This window comes from Hetaerina americana, unplaced genomic scaffold (genome assembly GCF_022747635.1).
Source record: "Hetaerina americana unplaced genomic scaffold, ioHetAmer1.1.p SCAF_45, whole genome shotgun sequence".
Classification (NCBI taxonomy): Eukaryota; Metazoa; Arthropoda; class Insecta; order Odonata; family Calopterygidae; genus Hetaerina; species Hetaerina americana.
The window spans coordinates 1486236-1508374 of NW_027287041.1; the positions used below are offsets into that span (position 1 = coordinate 1486236).

At 36.5% G+C, this 22139-nt stretch overlaps 1 protein-coding gene across 1 annotated transcript in view; it reads right to left on the minus strand.

The window, feature by feature from the left end:
- Window positions 1–13227: 13227 nt before the first annotated feature.
- The window catches only part of LOC139693254 (plasmolipin-like), a 57839-nt gene continuing 48927 nt past the window's right edge, over window positions 13228–22139 (minus strand). The window contains exons 2-5 of the mRNA XM_071591360.1: window positions 20008–20206; window positions 19350–19520; window positions 17747–17863; window positions 13228–13419 (exon numbers count right to left, since the gene is read on the minus strand). Coding sequence (XP_071447461.1) covers window positions 13336–13419; window positions 17747–17863; window positions 19350–19520; window positions 20008–20181 — 546 coding nt within the window. The 5' untranslated portion in view covers window positions 20182–20206 and the 3' untranslated portion in view covers window positions 13228–13335. The remainder of the gene's footprint in view (window positions 13420–17746; window positions 17864–19349; window positions 19521–20007; window positions 20207–22139) is intronic.

Here is a 22139-nt window from a genome sequence, read left to right on the forward strand (position 1 = left end):
TGAGGACGGGGAAATTGGAGAATGTTAAGCGAGAGATGGAAAGGGGAAATATAGATATTTTAGGTCTATGCGAGGTGAGATGGGGATTACTGGAGTGATAACTATAGAATAATATACAACGGTGGGGACGAGAGCCAACGAGGGGTTGCCATTGTATTAAATGAAGAGGTAGGGAGAAGCGTAGTCAACATAGAGCAGGTAATATATATATATTATTACTAGTAGAGATAAAAGCAGAACCGACGAACTTGGTTATTATTCAGGTATACATGCCACCTAGATGGAGGAAGAGGTCGATAGGAAAAATGATCAGTTAGAGGACATAATCGCATGTGTTCCTGCAGGGAAACATTTGATAGTGATGGGGGATTGGAATGCGCCGGTAGGTGAAGGAAGAGATGGTGATGAGGTAGGGGACTACAGTTTAGGCACGAGGAATGCGGGGAGGCAGGACCGTGGGGAGAAAGCAGTTGAGTTCTGCAGGAGACAGGGGTTAGTCATCACCAACACTTGGTTTAGACACCACAAGATGCAGGTATACATGGAAAATGCCAGGTGACTCAGAAAGGTATCAGCTAGATTATATCCTGGTTAGACACAGGTTTAGGAACAGTGTGATAAATTCCCACAGCTTCCCGGGAGCGGATGCGGACTCAGACCACAATTTAGTTGTTATGAAATGTAGCGTACGTTTCAAAAAGATAAGGCAGGGGCGGCGAGTTAGAAAATGGAATGTAGAAGCATTAAATGGTTTGAAAAGGAAGGAATACAAACAGGCGGTAGAGGAAATCATGGAGGATGGTAAAGAGCTAAGTATTATCGAAGAAAAATGGGAAAGTATCATGAAAGGGTTGTCTAAAGCCACAAAAGGCACTATTAGAACTGTTAATGCTTAAAAGGACTAGGAAACCATGGATCACGGATGAGATGATTACAAAGACACATGTGAGAAGGAAATATAAGATTGCAATTACAGTGTTGGATAGAAGGAAGTACAAAGAGTTAAATATTAAATCAAGATGGGTTGCAAATAAAGCAAAAGAAGCATGGTGGAATCAAGGATATGGAGAGTTTGCAAAAGTAGGGTAAAATTGTTGCACTCTTATATACAAGGAGGTTAAAACACTATCGGAAGTAAGAAAGGTATTTCTGCATTAACAGTAAGAGAAAAGTTTGGTAAAATAGTAGTTGAAACGTGAGAGGTACAAGAGAGATGGAAGGAATACATAGAAGAACTGTATAGTAAAGAACTTAGACCGACAAAGTTAGACATATAAAAGGAACATGACGTGGAGGAAGATAGCTTCGGTCTAGGCATACTAAACATTGAGATAGAAAGGGCATTAAGGGATATGAAACTAAATAAGGCTGTTGGGGTGGATAAAATTCCCGCGGAACTATTGAAATGTTTAGGAAAATGTGGGAGGAAGAGGCTATATGGGCAGATCCGTAGTATCTATGAGGAAGGAATCTGGCCGGAAGACTTTGTGAAATCAGTTTTAGTTCCTATTCCGAAAAAGATAAAGGCTACATCATGTGAGGACTACAGGATGATAAGTTTGATATCCCACGCAGCTAAAGTTGTTCTCAGGATCATAAACAAAAGGATAGAGAGAGTAGGGCAAATGATTACTTAGGGGATGATCAGTTTGGGTTTAGGAAGGGGAGAGGTACGCGTGATGCCATTGCAGTAATGAGATTATTAATTGAGAGGAATATAGAACACAATCAGGACGTCAACAGCATAATGGCTTATAAGTCAGTTTAGATTGACTAGTTGCAACAGAAAAGATCTCAGAGATAAATAATTATTATTATTAGGTAATCTACCGGTTAAAGTAGGTTTTTGGATGGACACAACTGCCAAATAAATAGTATGTGACTCCTATAAAAACAGTAATCCAGTATCCTACTCTACATCAGGTCCCTCTTCATCTCTGAGTACTCCCTTCATCCCCTATCCAAGACATCCCTGTCTATACTGTTCCTTCCCTTTCCCCATCTGTCATTAACATCCTCCCCTCAATTACAGTCTTCTTCGACATCCTACTATTGCCAGTCAATACCCCCTTCATCCATTTTTCATCTGCCTCCTCCTTAGTAATATCTCCCAACAAATCCCTCTCTCTTCGCCCACCATACCAAGTACTTCCTCGTTTGTTTTCCTTCTTTCGGTCCATTTCACCTTCTCCATTCTTCTCCACACCAGCATTATATCAATTGAGCCTCCAATATACGTCTATCCTCCTGCTTCAATGACCACATTTCCATAGCCACATACATAGCTACGCTCCATATCAAAGTTTCCTAACGAGTCTTTTCTTAACATCCTTACTCAACGTCCCTCTCATCCACTTCCTCCTCCTTGTGAGAAAGCCTCTTTGCCTAGCGCAATTCTTCTCCTTACGTCCCTACTACTTTGACCGTGTTGGTCAAAAATACTTCCAGAGATACGTATAAACTGTTCTACCTGCTCTAGTTTAATTTCCCTCATATTTTAATGTTTAGCTGAAGCCTTATTCTTTCTAGAAAATCCATATCAAAGTTTTTACGAGTCTTTTCTTAATATCCTTAAAGAGAGAAATATGGAAGGAATATATAGAAGAAGAACTGTATGTTAAAAAGAACGTATGCCAACGAGGCACATATGCCATAAGGACAGAATAATGATCGATGAAGATAGCTTATAGTGGTCCAGGCATACTCTTTGACGATGAGATAGAAAGGGCATTAAGGGAGATGAAATCAAATATAAGGCCGTGGATGGGGTAGAGAACATTCCATTAGGGGAACTACTTCTAAATGTTGAAAGGGAAATGTTGGAAGGAATGCTCTATATGGACAGATTCGTGACATGTATATGAGAGAGGGAGGCTTCAAGCAACGGAAGACTTTGTGAGATCTATATTAGTTCCAAATTCCCAAAAAGATAAAAGCTACATCATAGGAGGACTACAACAAACATTTAAATGCTATTAAAAAATAAACTGCTGGCTGTTTATACCATAAATTGATTGATTATTAAATTTAAACAGACAGGGAGTATATAACTTCATATAAAAAGAGAAACTGACAATATACTACCATGTTCAATAGATACGCAAACTGAGTCGCCATTAAAAACTTTATTCTGTTTAAGAATTCAGTCTTCTATACACATATCAATGATTTTGGTGTCTATACCTTCTTCAAAGTACTCTCTCTGTCAATTCGTAGTAATGGCTATCTATGCCTTCTTATTATTATATATTCCATCTTCTTCTTCTTATATTCATATCCACTGTTTAATAATAAAATCACCCTCCTCCTTTGGAAGTCCTCTTATTTTAAAGGCAGTTCAGTTCTTATTAAGGTTCTTCTTATTTAATTAGGAGTAGTTTTCTGTATCTATTCGTTTCTTCTTTGCTTTATTATTATTTATTTATTGTTTGTCTCTTCTCCACACATATTATTATCATCTCGTGTGCTCCAAAGTGTGATATGACACTTACAATGTCCCCCCAATCATCATTATCATCACATTTCATTGCATTTTATTAGTAACGTGGTCACTGAAGCAGGAGGATAAACGTAGATTGGAGGCTCATCAATTGATATACTAATGTCGGTGTATGGAGAAGGATGGAGAATGGACCGAAAGAAGGAATGAGGAAGTATAGTATATGTATGGTTGAGAGAGGCGAGGAGAGAGGGGTTTGTTGGGAGATATTACCAAGGAGGAAAGGGAAGGAACAGGGCATAGGGATGTATTAATGGAGGAAGGAAGTACACAGAGATTAAGATGGACTTCCTGCAGTGTAGAATGTTGGATTTTGTTTTGTTAGGTGAAGGATAAGATATTTATTTGGTGGTTGTGCCCATCTGAAACATAACTTAACTAACGGATAGACACAAAATGTTTCAACAAGCTGTTAGTGCATGCTTTACTGTAGCCATGTTTCCTACAACAAAGGCACAGCCTATCTAGAGTTCTGATGAATATTATGACATGTTTAAGCTATTAGGTTTTAATAACGACAAGATATTAGGATGGAATTCACATGTCTTTTTTGTCGAGGGAATTCTTTCAATGCCCTGGTACTTACTTGGGATGTTTTAAAATTATGTGAATGATAAGTACATAAGATTAGGCTAATTTCGCTTTGCTGAAGGTATTCTAAGTAGAGTCGGCGGTCATTCTGTGGAAGCTGTTGCAAATATTTGCAAAAACGAAATTGCAAATGCGATTCTTTGATAAATTAGTTGGTTTGCAAATTAAAAGAATGTATATAAAGCCTGTTATTAATATGTTTTCATTAATTTCTTGTTTGTGTACACTTCAAAGAGTTTACAGATAGGTTTAAAATAATTCGATGATCTTGTGTGTGGCCTTGTCTAGAAATTTATGGGGAAATGAGATTATAATTTAGAAATCCATTTAACTTTTTTTGGAAGTGTATAGTTTTACTCTCACATTAGTGAATTTTTAATTAATATATTGTGTTTGCATTGATAATATTGTCATAATTAGTTTATACCGCTGTTGATTGGTAGGCACAAACGGTTTTATGCTTTAAGAGTTTATATTTGAAGTAGTTGCATACTGTAATTTTATTTATTTATTATTTATTACTTTTTATTTGCCCAGAGATCACAATACAAAAATACCAGGTGGGTGGAGTATGTACATGATATAAGGCACGTCAAAAAGGAGCAAAGACACAGGCTCAGTTAAGATACATAAGAAAAGAAATGATGGTCATAGTTACATAAGTGTTTGGTACAAACCCATGAACATTGGCTGTAACATGTAATATCAAATTCAGAAAAATCATTGATCATTAACATGAATCAGACCATGACCATTGCTATAAAACTAAAAGGATGAACTTACTGGTTGGGAATATTGTTGAGATATTCATCAACCGAGTAAAACATATTGCGCTGTAGATATCTTTTTAATTTATGCTTAAATGCTGCAGTTCCCTATGTATCCTTGATACTTTTGGGTAGTTTGTTATATAATCTGATGCCCATTTCATTGGGTCTCCTAATTTCAATGCTTTAGTTCTTATATTCCCGTAATGGAAGTCATTCCTGCCACTGGTGTAATGATGATGATAGGCAGAGTTAATAGAATAGTTGCCGATGTTATTTTTTATATATAGAATTAAAAGCATAATGTAGATGCATGGGAGTGGTAGCAAATTTAATTCACGGAAAAGAGACCTTGATGGAGCATTGTGAGGTTTCCTGGTGATTATTCTAATAGCTTTCTTTTGCATTTTAAAGATGGTTTGAGAAATATCAGCTGATCCCCATAATATTATACTGTAGGTTAATCATGGATATTCCCCCGTAAAACCACTAATGCTTCACAAATAAAAATCTTCAAACAGAGAACTGTTAGAAGGAGATGATCTTTAAATAGTTACATTCTGTAATCACGGATTTTCACCCGACATTCTTCCCGGGAATCCGCTATTGCTTCTTCTTCATCAAAATCTTCCAACAGGAAACTCTGGGAAAGGGTCTTGGCTTTTATTTGACTTAAAGTAAGTCCGAGAGAATGAATGATTGAGTTACCATCATTATTTTTAGTCTTGCAAAAGCAACACCCAGACGGACTACAACGGAAAGAGAATCACATGCCATAGAACAAGGCTAAAACGCTTTATTTCCGTTGAAACGAACTGTCAAGTTTCATCGGGCAAGTGTTCAGGACAAGAAGGAAGAGGTAGTCTCAATAGTACTTGCTACAAAGACGAACACAGAGTCATACGAAGAAGAGCTACTGTAAGTATAGCCGAGACGTATGATAAAATGTAAGCTCGTATAAATATATACATAAGCTTGCATTAATACAGCATCTGCTAGGCAGAAATGAAAGGAAGATATACTACAATTCATTGCCAATCCTTATGTTAAAATAATCAAAACGTGATGGATATACTATGTGGACGTGGTCTGCCCAAAAAATAAACTAACTGAGGCCATGAAAAACTTTATTTTTGCTTCAAATTTAGAGTCTACACATATCAATGGTTTTGGTGTCTATACCTTCTCCAAAATACTCCCTCTGTCAATTCGTAGTAATGGCTATCTATGCCTTCTTCTTATTATTATATATTCCATCTTCTTCTTCTTCTTATATTCATTTCCACTGTTTAATAATGAAGCACCCTCCTCCCCTTAGGAAGTCCTCCTCCTCTTATTTAAAGGCAGTTCAGTTCTTATTAAGGTTCTTCTTATTTAATTATCAGTAGTAGTAGTTTTCTATATCGTCGTTTCTTCTTTGCTTTATTATTATTATTTATCGTCTGTCTCTTCTCCAACAAACATATTATTATCATCTCGTGTGTTCCCCAAAGTGTGATATGACACGATATACAATGTCCCCCCAATCATCATTATCATCACATTTCATTGAATTTTATATCGGGAATATATATTGGAAAAGTCGAAAAAAGGGGCAAAGATCTATTAGGAATATAAATAGTGAGGAGGAGGATTATGATGATCATAGGATCAAAGGTGATTTGAGTTTATTAATTGCCAGAAACAATGGCGAACATATATCAATGTGCTCTCTGAATAATGTGCTCTAAATGGTGTGCATTGTGTCATGGTGTCATTCATTGATGTGTGTGTGTGTGTGTCATCAAGGATCCATCCATGTCCATCCATCCAATCATATCGTGTCATTCATGGTAATAAAATTATACATAGCATTAGTATTAGTGTGTGTGAAAGTACTCTGCATTGAGTTCTGCCGGGCAGTGCTAGGGTATCATCTTAGGCAAAAGATATGTTATGAAGTTGCTTTTAAAGGTATCCACATAAGTTGTCTTTCTGTTGAGTCTGGTAAGATTCAGGAATGAATTTTGAATCACCTTACAAAGGAATTAAGGTTGATTTAGTCTTTAAAATGGGTACTTATTTAATTAACCCAAGAGATGTTAGGAATAATTGTTTAAAAAGATGAGAATTACCTTTGAGTTGTGTAACTTTGTCCTGTCTGCCTCTACTAAGTCGGGGTTTTATATTTAAGTATTGTTCTTAGGTGCAAACTTTGTTGCTAATAACTTTAAATTACTTTCACCATTAAGTGTAACATGTTGTGTGTTGGAATTTGAATGTATTTATGTCGAATTATGTGGTTGAGGTTTAGCATATGAGGGATTAGATTTGCGATAAGGGTTTAAAGTTGTTCTTAAATGTTGTATCTCTGGACTCACGAGGTGTTTGATGTCTAATTGCAGCCGGTGTTGTGCTGAGTATTGTTCCCACAGGCCACTTGGGGTGACTTGACTCTGTCCCGAGTCTTTGCTCGCCTCTATGTCTGTGCATTTCATTTCTAGCATACGCTGGTGGTGTGTTACTCTCACCCCCGGGAAGGTTGACGGGTGGTCTCTTGGGAGATGGCGGAGGTAAATGTTTTGTGTGTTGATGTCCTTAGGCAAAAGCTTTCAATGGTAATCATGTTTACTATAATTGATGGCAGTGTGGTACTGTAAAGTAAGTACGCAGCGGGGCCTTGTAGAGTAAGCATAACTGATGCTCGGCTCTTAACTTGGGAAGCATTTCCTGTTTTCCGATAGTGAATTTATCTAAGAGGGTGATTCAGGAGGTACAGAATGAAATGCTCACATTGTAATGCTATTCAATGATATTTTATTTGTTTGTTCAGGTTTGTTAGTTTGGCTGAATTGTGTAGAGTTTCAACCCGAGGTGTTGGGTTATTTCACATCAACGCCAACTTCAATGTCTTCAGTTCAGCGTAGCTAGTCTGCTTAGTGTTAAATTGCAACGTGGAAGAGATTGTGTCTTACTTACTTAGACACTCTTTGTCTTTTAGGTCTTAGGATTGTAGTGGTGGACATAGAACTCGTCGAGGAAGTCATTCTTCTTTGAAAAGGAAAGAGGCAACTTTGATCAGGGTTTATTAGGTGTTAAGACTGTCGGGAAGTCTGATTCGCAATGAGCGTCGGTAAGCAGTCTGCTAACACGTCTGGGACATGTTTCTCTCTTCTTTAAACTGTTACGATTGGAATTGTGGAAAGTTAGAGCAATTACTTGAACTTCTTAGTCAATCATTTCAAGTTTAATGTCTGTTATTGTGCATAAATCTCTTTAGTATTAAATTTCAATGAGGGGGCTGTAAACTGGATGTCCGCTTTATGGGTTAATCACCCACACACTTCTTTGGCCACTTAACCAAGTCGACACCCTAGCAAACATTGGTATGCTTCATACGACTTATTCTCACGTCGTGACTCGATATACCGTTGAGTGTTTCATTTGGTTTTATACCTTCTGGTACTGGAAATGTGATGAAAGAACAGTGCTCTAATAATCACCCTTGGCGAGTAGGTTCATTGGTATTTGTGTCGTCTGCGATGTATAGGAAATATTGAGTGAGGTAATGCCTGCGGAACTGAATGTGGTCGATGGTGTTCGAATGCAGCTGGAAGTTTACTGTCATGTCCAATAAATATGCCAGCTGAGGCCATGAGAACTTTCATCCACATTGATTTTGTCCTGTTCTTCAGAGTACCCTCAGATTCGTAGCCTTATGCCTTCTTATTCCATCTTCTTTCATTCATCGCCGTTTACTAAAGCACCCTCGGGAAGAGTTTTTAGCAGTTGAAGGCTTTTTAATAGTTTCCTATCGTGTCGTTTCTTTGATTTATTATTGTCTGACTTCCCATTTCTTGTGCCTAAGTGATACAGTGTCTCCAAATATATAATGAGGAGGATGGTCAATGGTGATTTCAATGAATTAATTTAGCCAGAAACAACGGCGAACATATATCAATGTGCTCTCTGAATAATGTGCTCTCTGAATATAATGTGCTCTGAATGGTGTGCATTGTGTCATGGTGTCATTCATTGGTGTGTGTGTGTGTCATCAAGGATCCATCCATCTCTCCATCCATCCAATCATATCGTGTCATTCATGGTAATTAAATAATACATAGTACTTGTGTGTGCACTGTTGATAATTTACTATAAATTCAGTTCTAAACTCTTCAACAGTTGATATCATCATTCGGATAACAGTTTATTATTATAATGACGAATAGATAAGAAGGACAAGGGACCATTGCACACACGATCAATGTTGTATCAACGTCAAACACAGTAAGTGATGGGAATAGGAAGGTCTTTATAAAGGCCTTTGCATCTTAAACCGTCTTGGCGTCTTGTTTAGGCCATCTTCAATAAAACCCTTAATCCACTTGAAAATAACAAATGTTTTAACTTCAGAAAGCATTATCTCCGCATAAACAGTACTGAGAACTAAAATGTACTCAGAACTGAACTGCCTTTAAATAAGAGGAGGAGGACTTCCATAGGGGAGGGTGCTTTATTATTAAACAGTGGAAATGAATATCAGAAGAAGATGGAATATATAATAATAATAAGAAGAAGGCATAGATAGCCATTACTACGAATTAACAGCGAGTATTTTGAAGAAGGTATAGACACCAAAATCATTGATATTTGTATCGAAGACTAAATTTAAAGTGAAATAAAGCTGTTATGGCCGAGGATTGCGTATTTATTGCATTGGTAATCACTTATTTTAGAATATAATACACACTTTATTTCGGCAATGCATTCATTCATTTGGGAGTGCAACACGTGGGCCAGAGATGCTGTGAGTGGTTGCTTATCTCATCAAATTGTCGATATTACAGGTACATATCTTCAGTTATTAAATCTCCGCTAATTTGGTCAATGTTTACTGGTTGGTGTAATGGTACAAGGGTGTATTCTTCAAAAAAAATAGATAGATGGTAAGGAATTAATTGAAAACGTTCATCTGTTTATTTTGAGTGCTGTGTCATCCCGATATTGTTTCCCGTTCCATAAAAAACAAGCCAGGAATGTTACAACATTTTTTTATTAAATCAATACATACAAAACTCTTTAAAAAAATGGAATCAAACATACATATATATATATATTTATTTCATTAAAAAAATTATGTTATTGGAGGAGTGATGAGTCACAATTTAAATTTTTAAAAAAACTCAACAAATTTGGGTCAGCTTATTTAACAACGAGGATGTATTTAACCTTCAGAATATGATTGGAAGCTGCCCCTACTCTTTACATACTGTACAAATGAAATGTGGATGTCCAATTTATAACATTCAACGACGTTATAATTAACTATTAATGATTCTAAACATGTCACCAAGAATAGGATAACGGATAATTGGGTTACACTTAAACAAGACCCGGAAATAACGAGATATAAACCAAATTTTCATATTTTTTACAATTATAAGTTCATTCGAAAGGTTTGTATAGGATATTTAAGTGTTTAATAATTGGGTTTACGTGAATAGGACACAAAAATAACGAGATATAAACCAAATTTTCATATTTTTTACAATTATAAGTTCATTCGAAAGGTTTGTATAGGATATTTAAGTGTTTAATACTTGGGTTTACGTAAACAAGACCCGGAAATAACGAGATATAAACCAAATTTTCATATTTTTTACAATTATAAGTTCATTCGAAAGGTTTGTATAGGGTATTTAAGTGTTTAATAATTGGGTTTACGTGAATAGGACACAAAAATAACGAGATATAAACCAAATTTTCATATTTTTTACAATTATAAGTTCATTCGAAAGGTTTGTATAGGATATTTAAGTGTTTAATACTTGGGTTTACGTAAACAAGACCCGGAAATAACGAGATATAAACCAAATTTTCATATTTTTTACAATTATAAGTTCATTGAAAGGTTTGTAAAGGATGTTTAAGTATTTAATAATTGGGTTTACGTAAACAGGACACAAAAATAACGAGATAAAAACCAAATTTTCATATTTTTTCCCAATTATAAGTTCATTGAAAGGTTTGTATAGGATATTTAAGTATTTGATATTTATATAAACTAAACATTTAACGTGACAGAGTCTCTTGGATGCTAGCTATTGATTATTATACGTTGCCTCATCAAAATTTAGGTCGATTCTCCATAGAATTAATTTGATAATGATCAAATTAGACTCCTCTCTTTTGTCGTCTAATTCAGAAAATGATCAATAGATCTCTCGAGTCGAAACGAAATTGGAATTGAGATTGCAAAATCACTCTTTGACAAGCAAATGCGTTTCCAAAAAAAATTGACAAAGTTCCCAAGGTCAAACCAATTTCCAAAGAAACTGCAGGAGATACCGCAACCATAACTTTTAATGGAATCATCTGCTGATATGCATTTCAAAGCAATTATTTCAGAGCATCTTCACGGTATTTAGTTCTTTCAGAAAAAGCTTCCGAATATTTCAGAGTTTAAAATAGGACACCTCGATAGCTTAACTTGCTAAAACGCATTCGGCAGGACATTTGAGAGGTCTGGGTTCGAATCCCGGTCTAGACAAATAATTTTCATACTCAGAAATCACTGTATTGAGATGCTAACACCAATCTGTTTGTAGAATGGAAGAAATAAACTATTTCCTCACTAGAAAAGCATATGTTAAACGATAGTAACGCTATTCTAAACTGATTCGTACAAAAAAATTGGTGACTTTTCTCACAAAAATAATAATAATTGTTTATACATGCGTTGCAAAGTTTAATCGAAGATAATAACATTTTCCAAAGGCAGACTTATTAAATTTTATAGAAAAAACATTAAAAAAACAGTAATACATCAAGGTTTCGCCTTATTTTTTACACCAATTCTAACCATCTAACATTTATTAAACTCCTCAACCAATTCAGTATTCTTAAATATAAACATATTAACACGGTTTTCATTTCTATATATGTATAACAATTATAATTGAATTTCTAATGGTTCACACACAAAGTTTATTTCCTGCTATGCAACCGGACAAATTTTGGCATCATTGATGGGCTTTTAATGCATTTCGGTTCAACTCTGTGCGAATTTTTTTTCTTATTTAAACAACGCAAAACTTTTGATGGTTTGCGGTTTTTTTTGAAAGTGGATATTAAATATACAAAAAAAATACTTGATGATAGTTTCCCTTTGGGAAAAGAAAAATACATTAAAAAAACACTTTTACGGCTTACGATTCAACATTAACTCCATACAGTATACACTTCTTCCAGGTGGATTATTAACGTACTTTTCAATAAAACGTTTCCCAATTAAGACTCATTGGCACACAAACGATAATATTATACACAAACATACATCTTATGAGTCCAGACAAGTCTCATATCTTCATAGTTATATATATATATATACATATATATATATATATATATATATATATATATATATATATATATATATATATATATATATATATATATATATATGAATAGTTAAGGGCCAAGAATAGATCCTTGTGGCACTGCTGCTCTGCTAAATAAACATGTATATATATATATATATATATATATATATATATATATATATATATATATATATATATATATTTCTATGTACATATACATATATATTATTATTTATTATTAGGTAATCTACCAGTTAAGGTAGGTTTTTGGATGGACGTAATATATATATATATATATATATATATATATATATATATATATATATATATATATATATATATATATATATATATATATATATATATATATATAGTACAATAAAGGGTAACACACAATATAGAAACACAAAAAAAGGAACACTCACACGTATTTTCTTGATATTTCGACGGAAACAATCCGTCTTCATCTGAAGATATAGATGTAATGAGGAAGACGGATTGTTTCCGTCGAAATATCAAGAAAATACGTGTGAGTGTTCCTTTTTTTGTGTTTCTATATTGTGTGTTACTGTTTATTGTACTATTCGGCACTTCCGTGTTACGTCTATGAAAGCATATATATATATATATATATATATATATATATATATATATATATATATATATATATATATATATATATATATATATATATATATACACATACATTCAAACACGAAATTCTGTCAAACAGCGAACAAATACTCTTTTATATAGAAACAGATATAAAGAAAAGGGAGAGGAACACACACAAAGGACGAACACAGGAGAGCTGGGGAAGGTGGAATCCAGCAGATCACGAATGCAAAAATATTTCCCAGTCTAGGGTCCATATGTGTATCTATATAAATGAGTTTATATATATAAATATATATATATATATATATATATATATATATATATATATATATATATATATATATATATATATATATATATATTAGTGCATTTCAAATGCCAACACAAACATTACCTTGGGTCAGACACAAAAATTATTCATATACATTTAACACATTTATATATATATATTTATAGAAAAAAAACTTTGAAACATTATCAATACGTTTAAATATTATCTTCAAGCGGCCCTCGAGTCCTTATAATCGTTATAGAGCAGTATGGTAGCGTACCAGTAAACAATGGCATTCAAAATGCCGAACACCTGCAATGAAATGAGAAAGAGACGAATTAATTTCATATTAAACACACTTCGGAGAATTGTTGAGATGACTATCACAGACATAGATGCACTGTTTTTAAGTTAATCTTACTCTTAAATGACCAAGACATGTGGACAGCATTTATTCAGCATATTAATTGAGTTTAAGACAAGACCTGTCCAATAAATAAGCGGACTGAGGGCCATTAAAAGCCTTATTTCCCTTTAAATTTAGTCTTATATACACATATCAATGATTTTGTTGTCTATACCTTCTTCAAAGTACTCTCTGACAATTCGTAGTAATGGATATCTATGCCTTCTTCTTATTATCATTATATATTCCATCTTCTTCTTATATTCATTTCCACCGTTTAATAATAAAAGCACCCTCCCCCTTTGGAAGTCCTCCTCCCCTTATTTAAAGGCAGTTCAGTTCTTATTAAGGTTCTTTTTATTTAATTATCAGTAGTAGTAGTTTTCTATATCTATTCGTTTCTTCTTTGCTTTATTATTATTATTTATTGTCTGTCTCTTCTCCAACAAACATATTATTATCATCTCGTGTGCCCCAAAGTGTGATATGACACGATATACAATGTCCCCCCCAATCATCATTATCATCACATTTCATTGAATTTTATATCGGGAATATATATTGGAAAAGTCGAAAAAAGGGGCAAAGATCTATTAGGAATAATAATAATGAGGAGGAGGATTGTGATGATCATAGGATCAAAGGTGATTTGAATATATTTAGCCAGAAACAACAGCGAACACATCAATGTGCTCTCTGAATAATATGTGCTCTGAATGGTGTGCATTGTGTCATGGTGTCATTCATTGGTGTGTGTGTGTGTGTGTCATCAAGGATCCATCCATGTCCATCCATCCATCCAATCATCGTGTCATTGAATGGTAATGAAATAATGGTATTAGTGTGTGGGCACTGTTGATAATTTACTATAAATTCAGTTCTACACTATTCTTAAGCTGACATCATCATTCGGATCACAGTTTATTATTATAATGTGGATTAGATAAGAAGAAGGACAAGGGACCATTGCACACACGATCAATGTTGTATCAACGTCAAACACAGTAAGTGATGGGAATAGGAAGGTCTTTATAAAGGCCTTGCATCTTATTCCGTCTTGGCGTCTTGTCTCGGCCATCTTCAATGAAACGCTTAATCCACTTTGAAAACAGATGCTTTCTTCTTCAGAAAGCATAATCACCGGATAAACAGCAGTCAGTACATTTCTCAGTAATTTCTTGATAACTTTTCCCACCGTATTTCACCGTAAAAACTTGATATGTTGATTTGCTGCTCTGTGATTTCGTCTATACCCATTTTCAGATGACAAACAATATTAAAAACAAGAAAGGACAACAGAAACTATAAGATAACTGGCACATACCATACGCACAGCTTGACAGATCCGCTAAAGCACAGAGAAGGCTCATCATTGGGTTGCCCAGGTAACTACCGCCTAGCTAGTGGGCGGTAGGCTATAAAGTCCACGTCATGGCCCCTCAGATAGTACCAGTTCATGTATTTATTGGATATACTTTGAATATACGACTGGTCTTTTGTGCTAAACTACACCATGGATTTCTCATGAGAACTCATTGATCATATGCTTTCCTCCCCGCTTGTTCTAGCTAGCATCACCTTGATTTTGTTCCTCACCTGTGGTGCTTTTTCAGCCTAGGAGACTCAGGATACTGCAATTGTGATGACGGACAACTGTATCTTAGTTTCCATGCCGTGACTATACACTCAAGACTAATCTTCAGACATCACAGTGTTCAAAAACCGAGGATCAGTGTTGGTATGTTCCAGCAGTCTAGTGCATAGCCTAGACGGCATTCTATTTGTGCCATCAACAGCATCTTAGACACAAATACCACATCCGTTCCTTGTGAGCTCCATCCTCGCACGCAAACTGGATGGTGTGGAATCATAATGTACCTCAAACTCAGCGGCATTCTCTCCTACCGTCAAGGGATGTTCCGGCATGAGCAGATACTCCACCTTCTATACAAAAGCTGCAGTCCAAGCGGTTTGTGACCTCCCAGAGCATTGTTCTTTCTCCATCAATGCGTGGTCAGTTTTTTTAATCAGTTAAACCACTCCCCGATTACCTGGACTCGCAAAGCACCGGCTTTCAACACCTGCTGGGTCTTATCAATTGTTATGCTTTGAGTATCATCAAGTTCTCGGCAATATTTGATGCAGTATCGTAGCTCAAATATCATTATGTCATATTGAGAGGGAAATCGTTGACCACACAAGAGGACAGCACCTTACTCTGTGGCCAGCAGATGAAGACTGACTCACTCGACGGTAGAGAAAAAATTAACTTATTTCAAATTGTCTTCACCAATTTCTCACCAATTTCTTCGCCAATATCACAACTCGACCTAGACCAATGGCTTCACCATTGTCTTCATTAATGTATTCATCAATGTCTCATTGATGAAGGGGATAAATTCCTTATTTCAAAGTGCCTTCACCAATTTCTTCACCAATATCACACCATTGTCTCAACCTATGTCTTCTTCATTGTCTTCATCATTGTATTCATCAATGCCTCATTGACAGCAGAGGATAAATTCCTTATTTCAGTGTCTACACCAATATCACACCATTGTCTCAACCAATGTCTTCATCAATGTCTCATTGACAGCAGAGGATAAATTCCTTATTTTAAAGTGTCTTCACCATTGTCTCACTGGTGTCTTCACCAATGTCTTTACCATTGCCATACCATTTTCTCGACCAATGTCTTCACCATTGTCTTCATCAATGTATTCATCAATATCTCATTGACAGCAGAGGATAAATTCCTTATTTTAAACTGTCTTCACAAATGAATCACCATTTTCTTCACAAAAATCACACCACTGTCTTGACCAATGTCTTCACCATTGTCTTCATCAATATCTCATTGACATCAGAGAATAAATTCCTCATTTCAAAGTGTCTTCACCAATGTCTCACCAGTGTCTTCAGCAATTTCTCCACAAAAATCACACCATTGTCTTTATCAATATCTCATTGACAGCAGAGAATAAATTCCTCATTTCAAAGCGTCTTCACCAATGTCTCACCTTTTTCTTCACTGATGCCTTCGCCAATGTCTTCATCAATGTCTTCACCAACGTTTCATGGACAGCAGAGGATAAATTCCTTATTTCAAATTGTCTTCACCAATTTCTTCACCAATATCACACCATTGTCTCAACCAATGTCTTCACCAAGGTCTTCATCAATGTCTCATTGACAGCAGAGGATAAATTCCTTATTTCAAAGGGTCTTCACCAATGTCTCGCCATTTGCTTCAACAATGCCTTCACCAATGCCTTCACCAAAGCATGCACCCAAGGCTTTATCAATGCCTTCACTAATGTGTCATCAATATCTTCACCAATAACTTCACTAATATCCCAACAATGTATCATTAATGCTTGACCATTATCTTCACAATTTTTTCCACCATTTTCTTCAACAACTTCATCACATGCCTCACTACTCTCTTCATCAATGTGTAACCATAACTCACCATTTTATTCACCAATGTCTTAACCAAATTCACCACCAATGCCTCACCAATGACTATACCAATGTCTTACCATTTTATTCACCAATGTCTTCACCAATGTCTTTACCAATGTCTCAAAATTGACTTGACCAATGTCTTCACCAACATCTCAACATATTCTTCAACCATGTCTTCACCAGTCTTCACCATTGACTTGACCAATGTCTTCACCAACATCTCACAATTGTCTTGACCAATGTCTTCTCCAATTTCTTCACCAATATCACACTATTCTATTCACCAATGTCTTAAAATTGACTTCATCAATGTCTTCACCAACATCTCAACATTTTCTTCAATCATGCCTTCACCATTTTCTTCACCATTGACTTGACCAATGTCTTCACATACGTCTCACAATTGTCTTGACCAATGTCTTCTCCAATGCCTTCACCAATGTCTTACCATTTTCTTCACCAATGTCTTCACCAATGCCTTCACCATTTTCTTCAACGAAGTCTCACACAATTGTCTTCACCAATGTCTCACGAAATGTCTCGAAGGGCACTAAGGTGTCAACATCCACAGTGCACCATGGTGCTTAGGCTGCCCTAGTATCACTACTGTGCATAGGAAAAATTCAAGACCTGATACTTACTCCTCGTCGATATGTTACTGTTTATATAATAAAATAATTAAACAAATGAGGAGTGAAAAGGGCATCACGGAACACCAACATCCAGGAGACAAAAAACGTCTCTCTCTCTCCTCATTCAACTCACCCCCGCAGTTATGTTGGCACCACTGGCATAGAATCCGGTGTACGGGATCCAGACAATGATCTGGACGAGGAACGCAATGACGTATAATATGGCACTCACGCCAGTGTTGAGAAACTCCTGCGGAAGATAAAGAGAGAGAGAGGAATAAATCAATTAATTATTTGTCACATAATATTATAAGAACTTAAGAATCTGGACCAAAAAGAGATTTGACACTATAGTAGTCTCTAAGGAATGAGATGACTTCACTGCTGAGATCTTTGGCACCTTAATGAAAGATGCCAAAGGGTCAAAAACAGCTTAACGTCCCATCCGACGGACGACGTACTTATTCCAAGTGCTTTGCTCAAAGCATCTCAAGTACGGATCTAGTTATGACGGCGGTTCAATAAGTACCCGTGTTTGACGACCAAAGGGCGTTCCTGAGGGAAGTTTATGCTATCATCGTGTGCTGCCATCTATCAAACGACGGCGAAACAAACTCCAGACTGATTTAATATAGGTTAGTTTGGATTTGGCAGCCATTCGAGTGTAAGACGTGTTTTTCGTGATTTAAGCTAAGATGGAAAAAGAGAGCAGTATCGTTTGGTGATTCTCTTTTTGTGTTTTTGGATGGGAAGAAATGCGAGGAGATGAAAGCAAAGTTGGATGCTGTTGGATGGGGACACTTCACTTTGCCATCTATGACCACAGTTAGATATTGGTTCAACGAATTTAAACGTGGTAGAACATCTGTTTTCGATGAGGAGCGACCAGGATGCCAGACGGCAGACGTGGTTATACCGAGGAAATCATTCAAAAAGTCCACGCCATGATTCTCGCTGATCGACGAACGAAAGTGCGCGAAGTAGCTGAAGCCGTGGGGGGTGTGTCAACCGGAATGGCAATTAATATTTTATTACATGATAAGCTGGCGAAATGATAAAATTGTCGGCCCGATGGGTGCCATGGCGATTGCTCACGGTGGACAAAAGGCTGATCCCGGAGTTGTCGCCACCAAACTGCATGATCTACGTTAGAAATTGCTGTCGCACCCCCCGTATTCTCCCGATCTGGCTGCCTGTGACTTCATGAACTGCATGAACTATGTTATGAATTGCTGCCGCACCCCCCGTATTCCCCCGATCTGGCTGCCTGCGAACTTTTCTTATTCCCTAACATGAAGAATGGCTCATGGGAAAACAATTTAGCTCAAACGAAGAAGTTGTCTGCGAGAGACAGAGGCGTATTTTGGAGAGAGAGTTCGACAAATCCTATTATTTTGGAGGGTTTAAAAAAATGACCGGAACTTTGGGAGAAGTGTATCTTTCTAATAAGGGGACTGTGTTGAAAAATACAGAAAATGTTTTTGAAAAAATGGTTTATTCATTTCAAACACGGGTACTTATTGAACCGCCCTCGTAACTGGTCATTTGTTTCGTTTTCGGAAAAGCGGAAGTGACGCTGGGAATAAGTGCGTGAGATTATAAAACGGAATATGTACTCACAGGGGGCGAAAGACATTTTTCAACACCATGGTGTCGCAAGTGAAAGAAAGCCACCAAGCACCATGGTGCTGTGTGCACCATTAATTTCCCAGAAGAAATATAATGAGAGGACTTACCGTGAGTGTCCAGTCGATGGGTATTCTGTTGAGCTGCTGCCTTATGGACAGGAGGTATATAGCGGTCCAGGCAATGGCTGAAATGAAGGACGTTACTACCACAAAAAGGAACCAATGTGTACCGGATAATAGCGCCGGGGAGGCACATGCCATACAGATGATTCCGAAGAGCTGAAAAATTGAATGAAACTCACTTCAAACATTACCCAACATAATATACGTACATCAGCTCTTCTAATTGTTTGGAAAATCATTATTTTCAGAGTTATTAAGGTCTCTGAATTTATAAAAACACATTATTCTACACGGCTGACTTGTACTTCAAGGGTTTGCGACAGGGTTCATTCCAAAAGTAATGATTTTAGATTTTTTCAAAGTAATTTTTTGAAAAAATTTCCACAAACACTTAAAATTCTTCTAAGTACACACCCTCCTGACAGGGACAGTAGCATAACGATAAGGAGAGTACTTTGAAGAATTTTAAGAGTTTGCGGAAACCTTTTCTATAAATCGAGTGATATTTTCACCCATTTATGATATTTGTACAAAACCTATTTTTAGCAAATTAAAAACCTTGGATCGTACCCAAATTTCAAAAGAATTTATCCCTGTCATTGTGACAAATGAATTTCTCAACTGTGTTAATGTTTTTACGAACCAATTCAAGAATCTTGCATATTCCAGGCCACGTCTTGAAGTATTCCACATTGATTTCGAGCCATGAGAGAGCATTGGAGTTGGTCCCCGTCTGTCCCGCTCCATTGCTCACACCCCCACCCCTCTCCGCTTGCGACTGTGTCTTTGGTGGAGCTGCACTAGTGCCTGACATCATCACTCGGGTCTAGAGCACCAAGATCCTGAAACGCAACACAGAAAAATACAAATAAGTCGCTTATCCAAATCAATACGATAGATCTGTTAATTTTAAAGTGGAAAGTGCCCAAATGTATATTAAACTAGCAATAGATGGTCCATTATAAAAGTAATCAGCATTCTAGGGTAAGCATGGAAAACTCCCAAACCTTGATCAAAAATTTCCCGGAATTTATTCAGAAAATTAAAAATACAAGTTTATTCATCTAAATCTATATTGTCCCCTTCAAAGTAATCCCCATCGACTGCAACACACTTATGCCAGCGCTTGATCCAATCCTCGAAACATTTTTTATATTGGGTTTTCGGTATGTCCATCAGTGCTTCCTGCGATTTTTCCATTACTTCCTCTCGGCTGCTAAAACGCGTTCCCCGTAATGGTTTTTTAACTCGATTGAACAGAAAGAAGTCACAGGGAGCCAAATCAGGTGAATTCGGTGGCTGTTGGATGGTATTTGTTGCATTTTTCGTCAAAAAATTACGAATAATGATAGCACTGTGCGACGGTGCGTTATCATGGTGCAAAATCCACGAGTTTTCTGCCCACATTTCTGGTCTCTTTCGGCGAATTGCTTCACGCAAACGTCTCATAACGCCCAAATAATACTCTTTGTTTACTGTCTGGCCTTCTGGCAAAAATTCATGATGCACTACACCGTTGTAATCCATGAAAACCGTCAGCATTGCCTTCTTTTTTGACTGAAAACGACGTGGTTTTTTTGGTCTCGGCTCATTTGGTGAACGCCATTCACTTGCCTGATGTCTGGATTGCGTGTCGTACTCATAAACCCACGTCTCGTCTCCAGTAATGATCCTTTTGATGAATGTGGGATCGGATTCAGCCTCGCAAATCATGTCTTTTGCGACGTCAACACGGTCTCTTTTTTGCATGAAATTGAGGTCTTTTGGCACCAACTTTGCTGCTACACGACGGAAACCCAAATCATTAACCACAATGTCTTGGGCGGATCCATAGGCAATGTTCAAGTCCTCCGCTATTTCTCTGATGGTTAATTTGCGGTTATTGACCAACATTTCTTTTACTTTATCAATTTTTTCACCGACTTTCGAAGTCGATGGTCTGCCACTGCGTTCATCATCTTCGATTGACTCACGACCACTTCTGAACCGCTCGTGCCACTGGTAAACGACCGTTTTTTTTAGAGAATCGTTGCCGAAACACTTTTCCAACATTTCCAACGTCCGTGCGCCACTAAATCCGTTTTTTACGCAAAATTTAATACAAGTTCGTTGTTGCAAATTTAAATCCATTTCTGCAATTGTAAAAAATCGCCAACACACACAGAGATAGATGTACTCTTGGCTACGTAACTTTTGCAAATGTCAAGTTATGACACTAAGATTTAAAGGGAATATCGACAACAGATGTACCAATTTAACAAAAAAACAGTACTCAAATCGGAACGATGGGAGCGCCACACGGTGGTTATTCCGGGAACTTTTTGATCAAGGTAGTATACAAAACGCAAAAAAGGGTGCATTATAAAAAAATGCAAATCCTAGGGTTAAAATTGGAAAATTCCCAAATTTATTAAAGAAATAATACAGGGTCTCTTATAAAAATAATTGGCATTCTAAGGGGGGAAAATAGAACAGGCCCAAATATATAAAATAAGCAAAAAAGGGTCCATTATAAAACTAATGAGCAATCTAGGATAAACTTGGAAAGTGCCCGAATATATTAAATAAACAACACAAGGTCCACTTATAAAACTCCTGTGAATTCCCTGGCAAAAATGCATGAATTGATATTTGCACTTCACAAATGCTTATGAAAATTCTTCAATAAACTATTTCACCCCTTTGAATCATTAATACACTTGCTGAGACATATCAGCCATGCCTGGAAGGCACCCTGAAACTCTGATCGTAATCTCATAGATCTTGAGATAAATT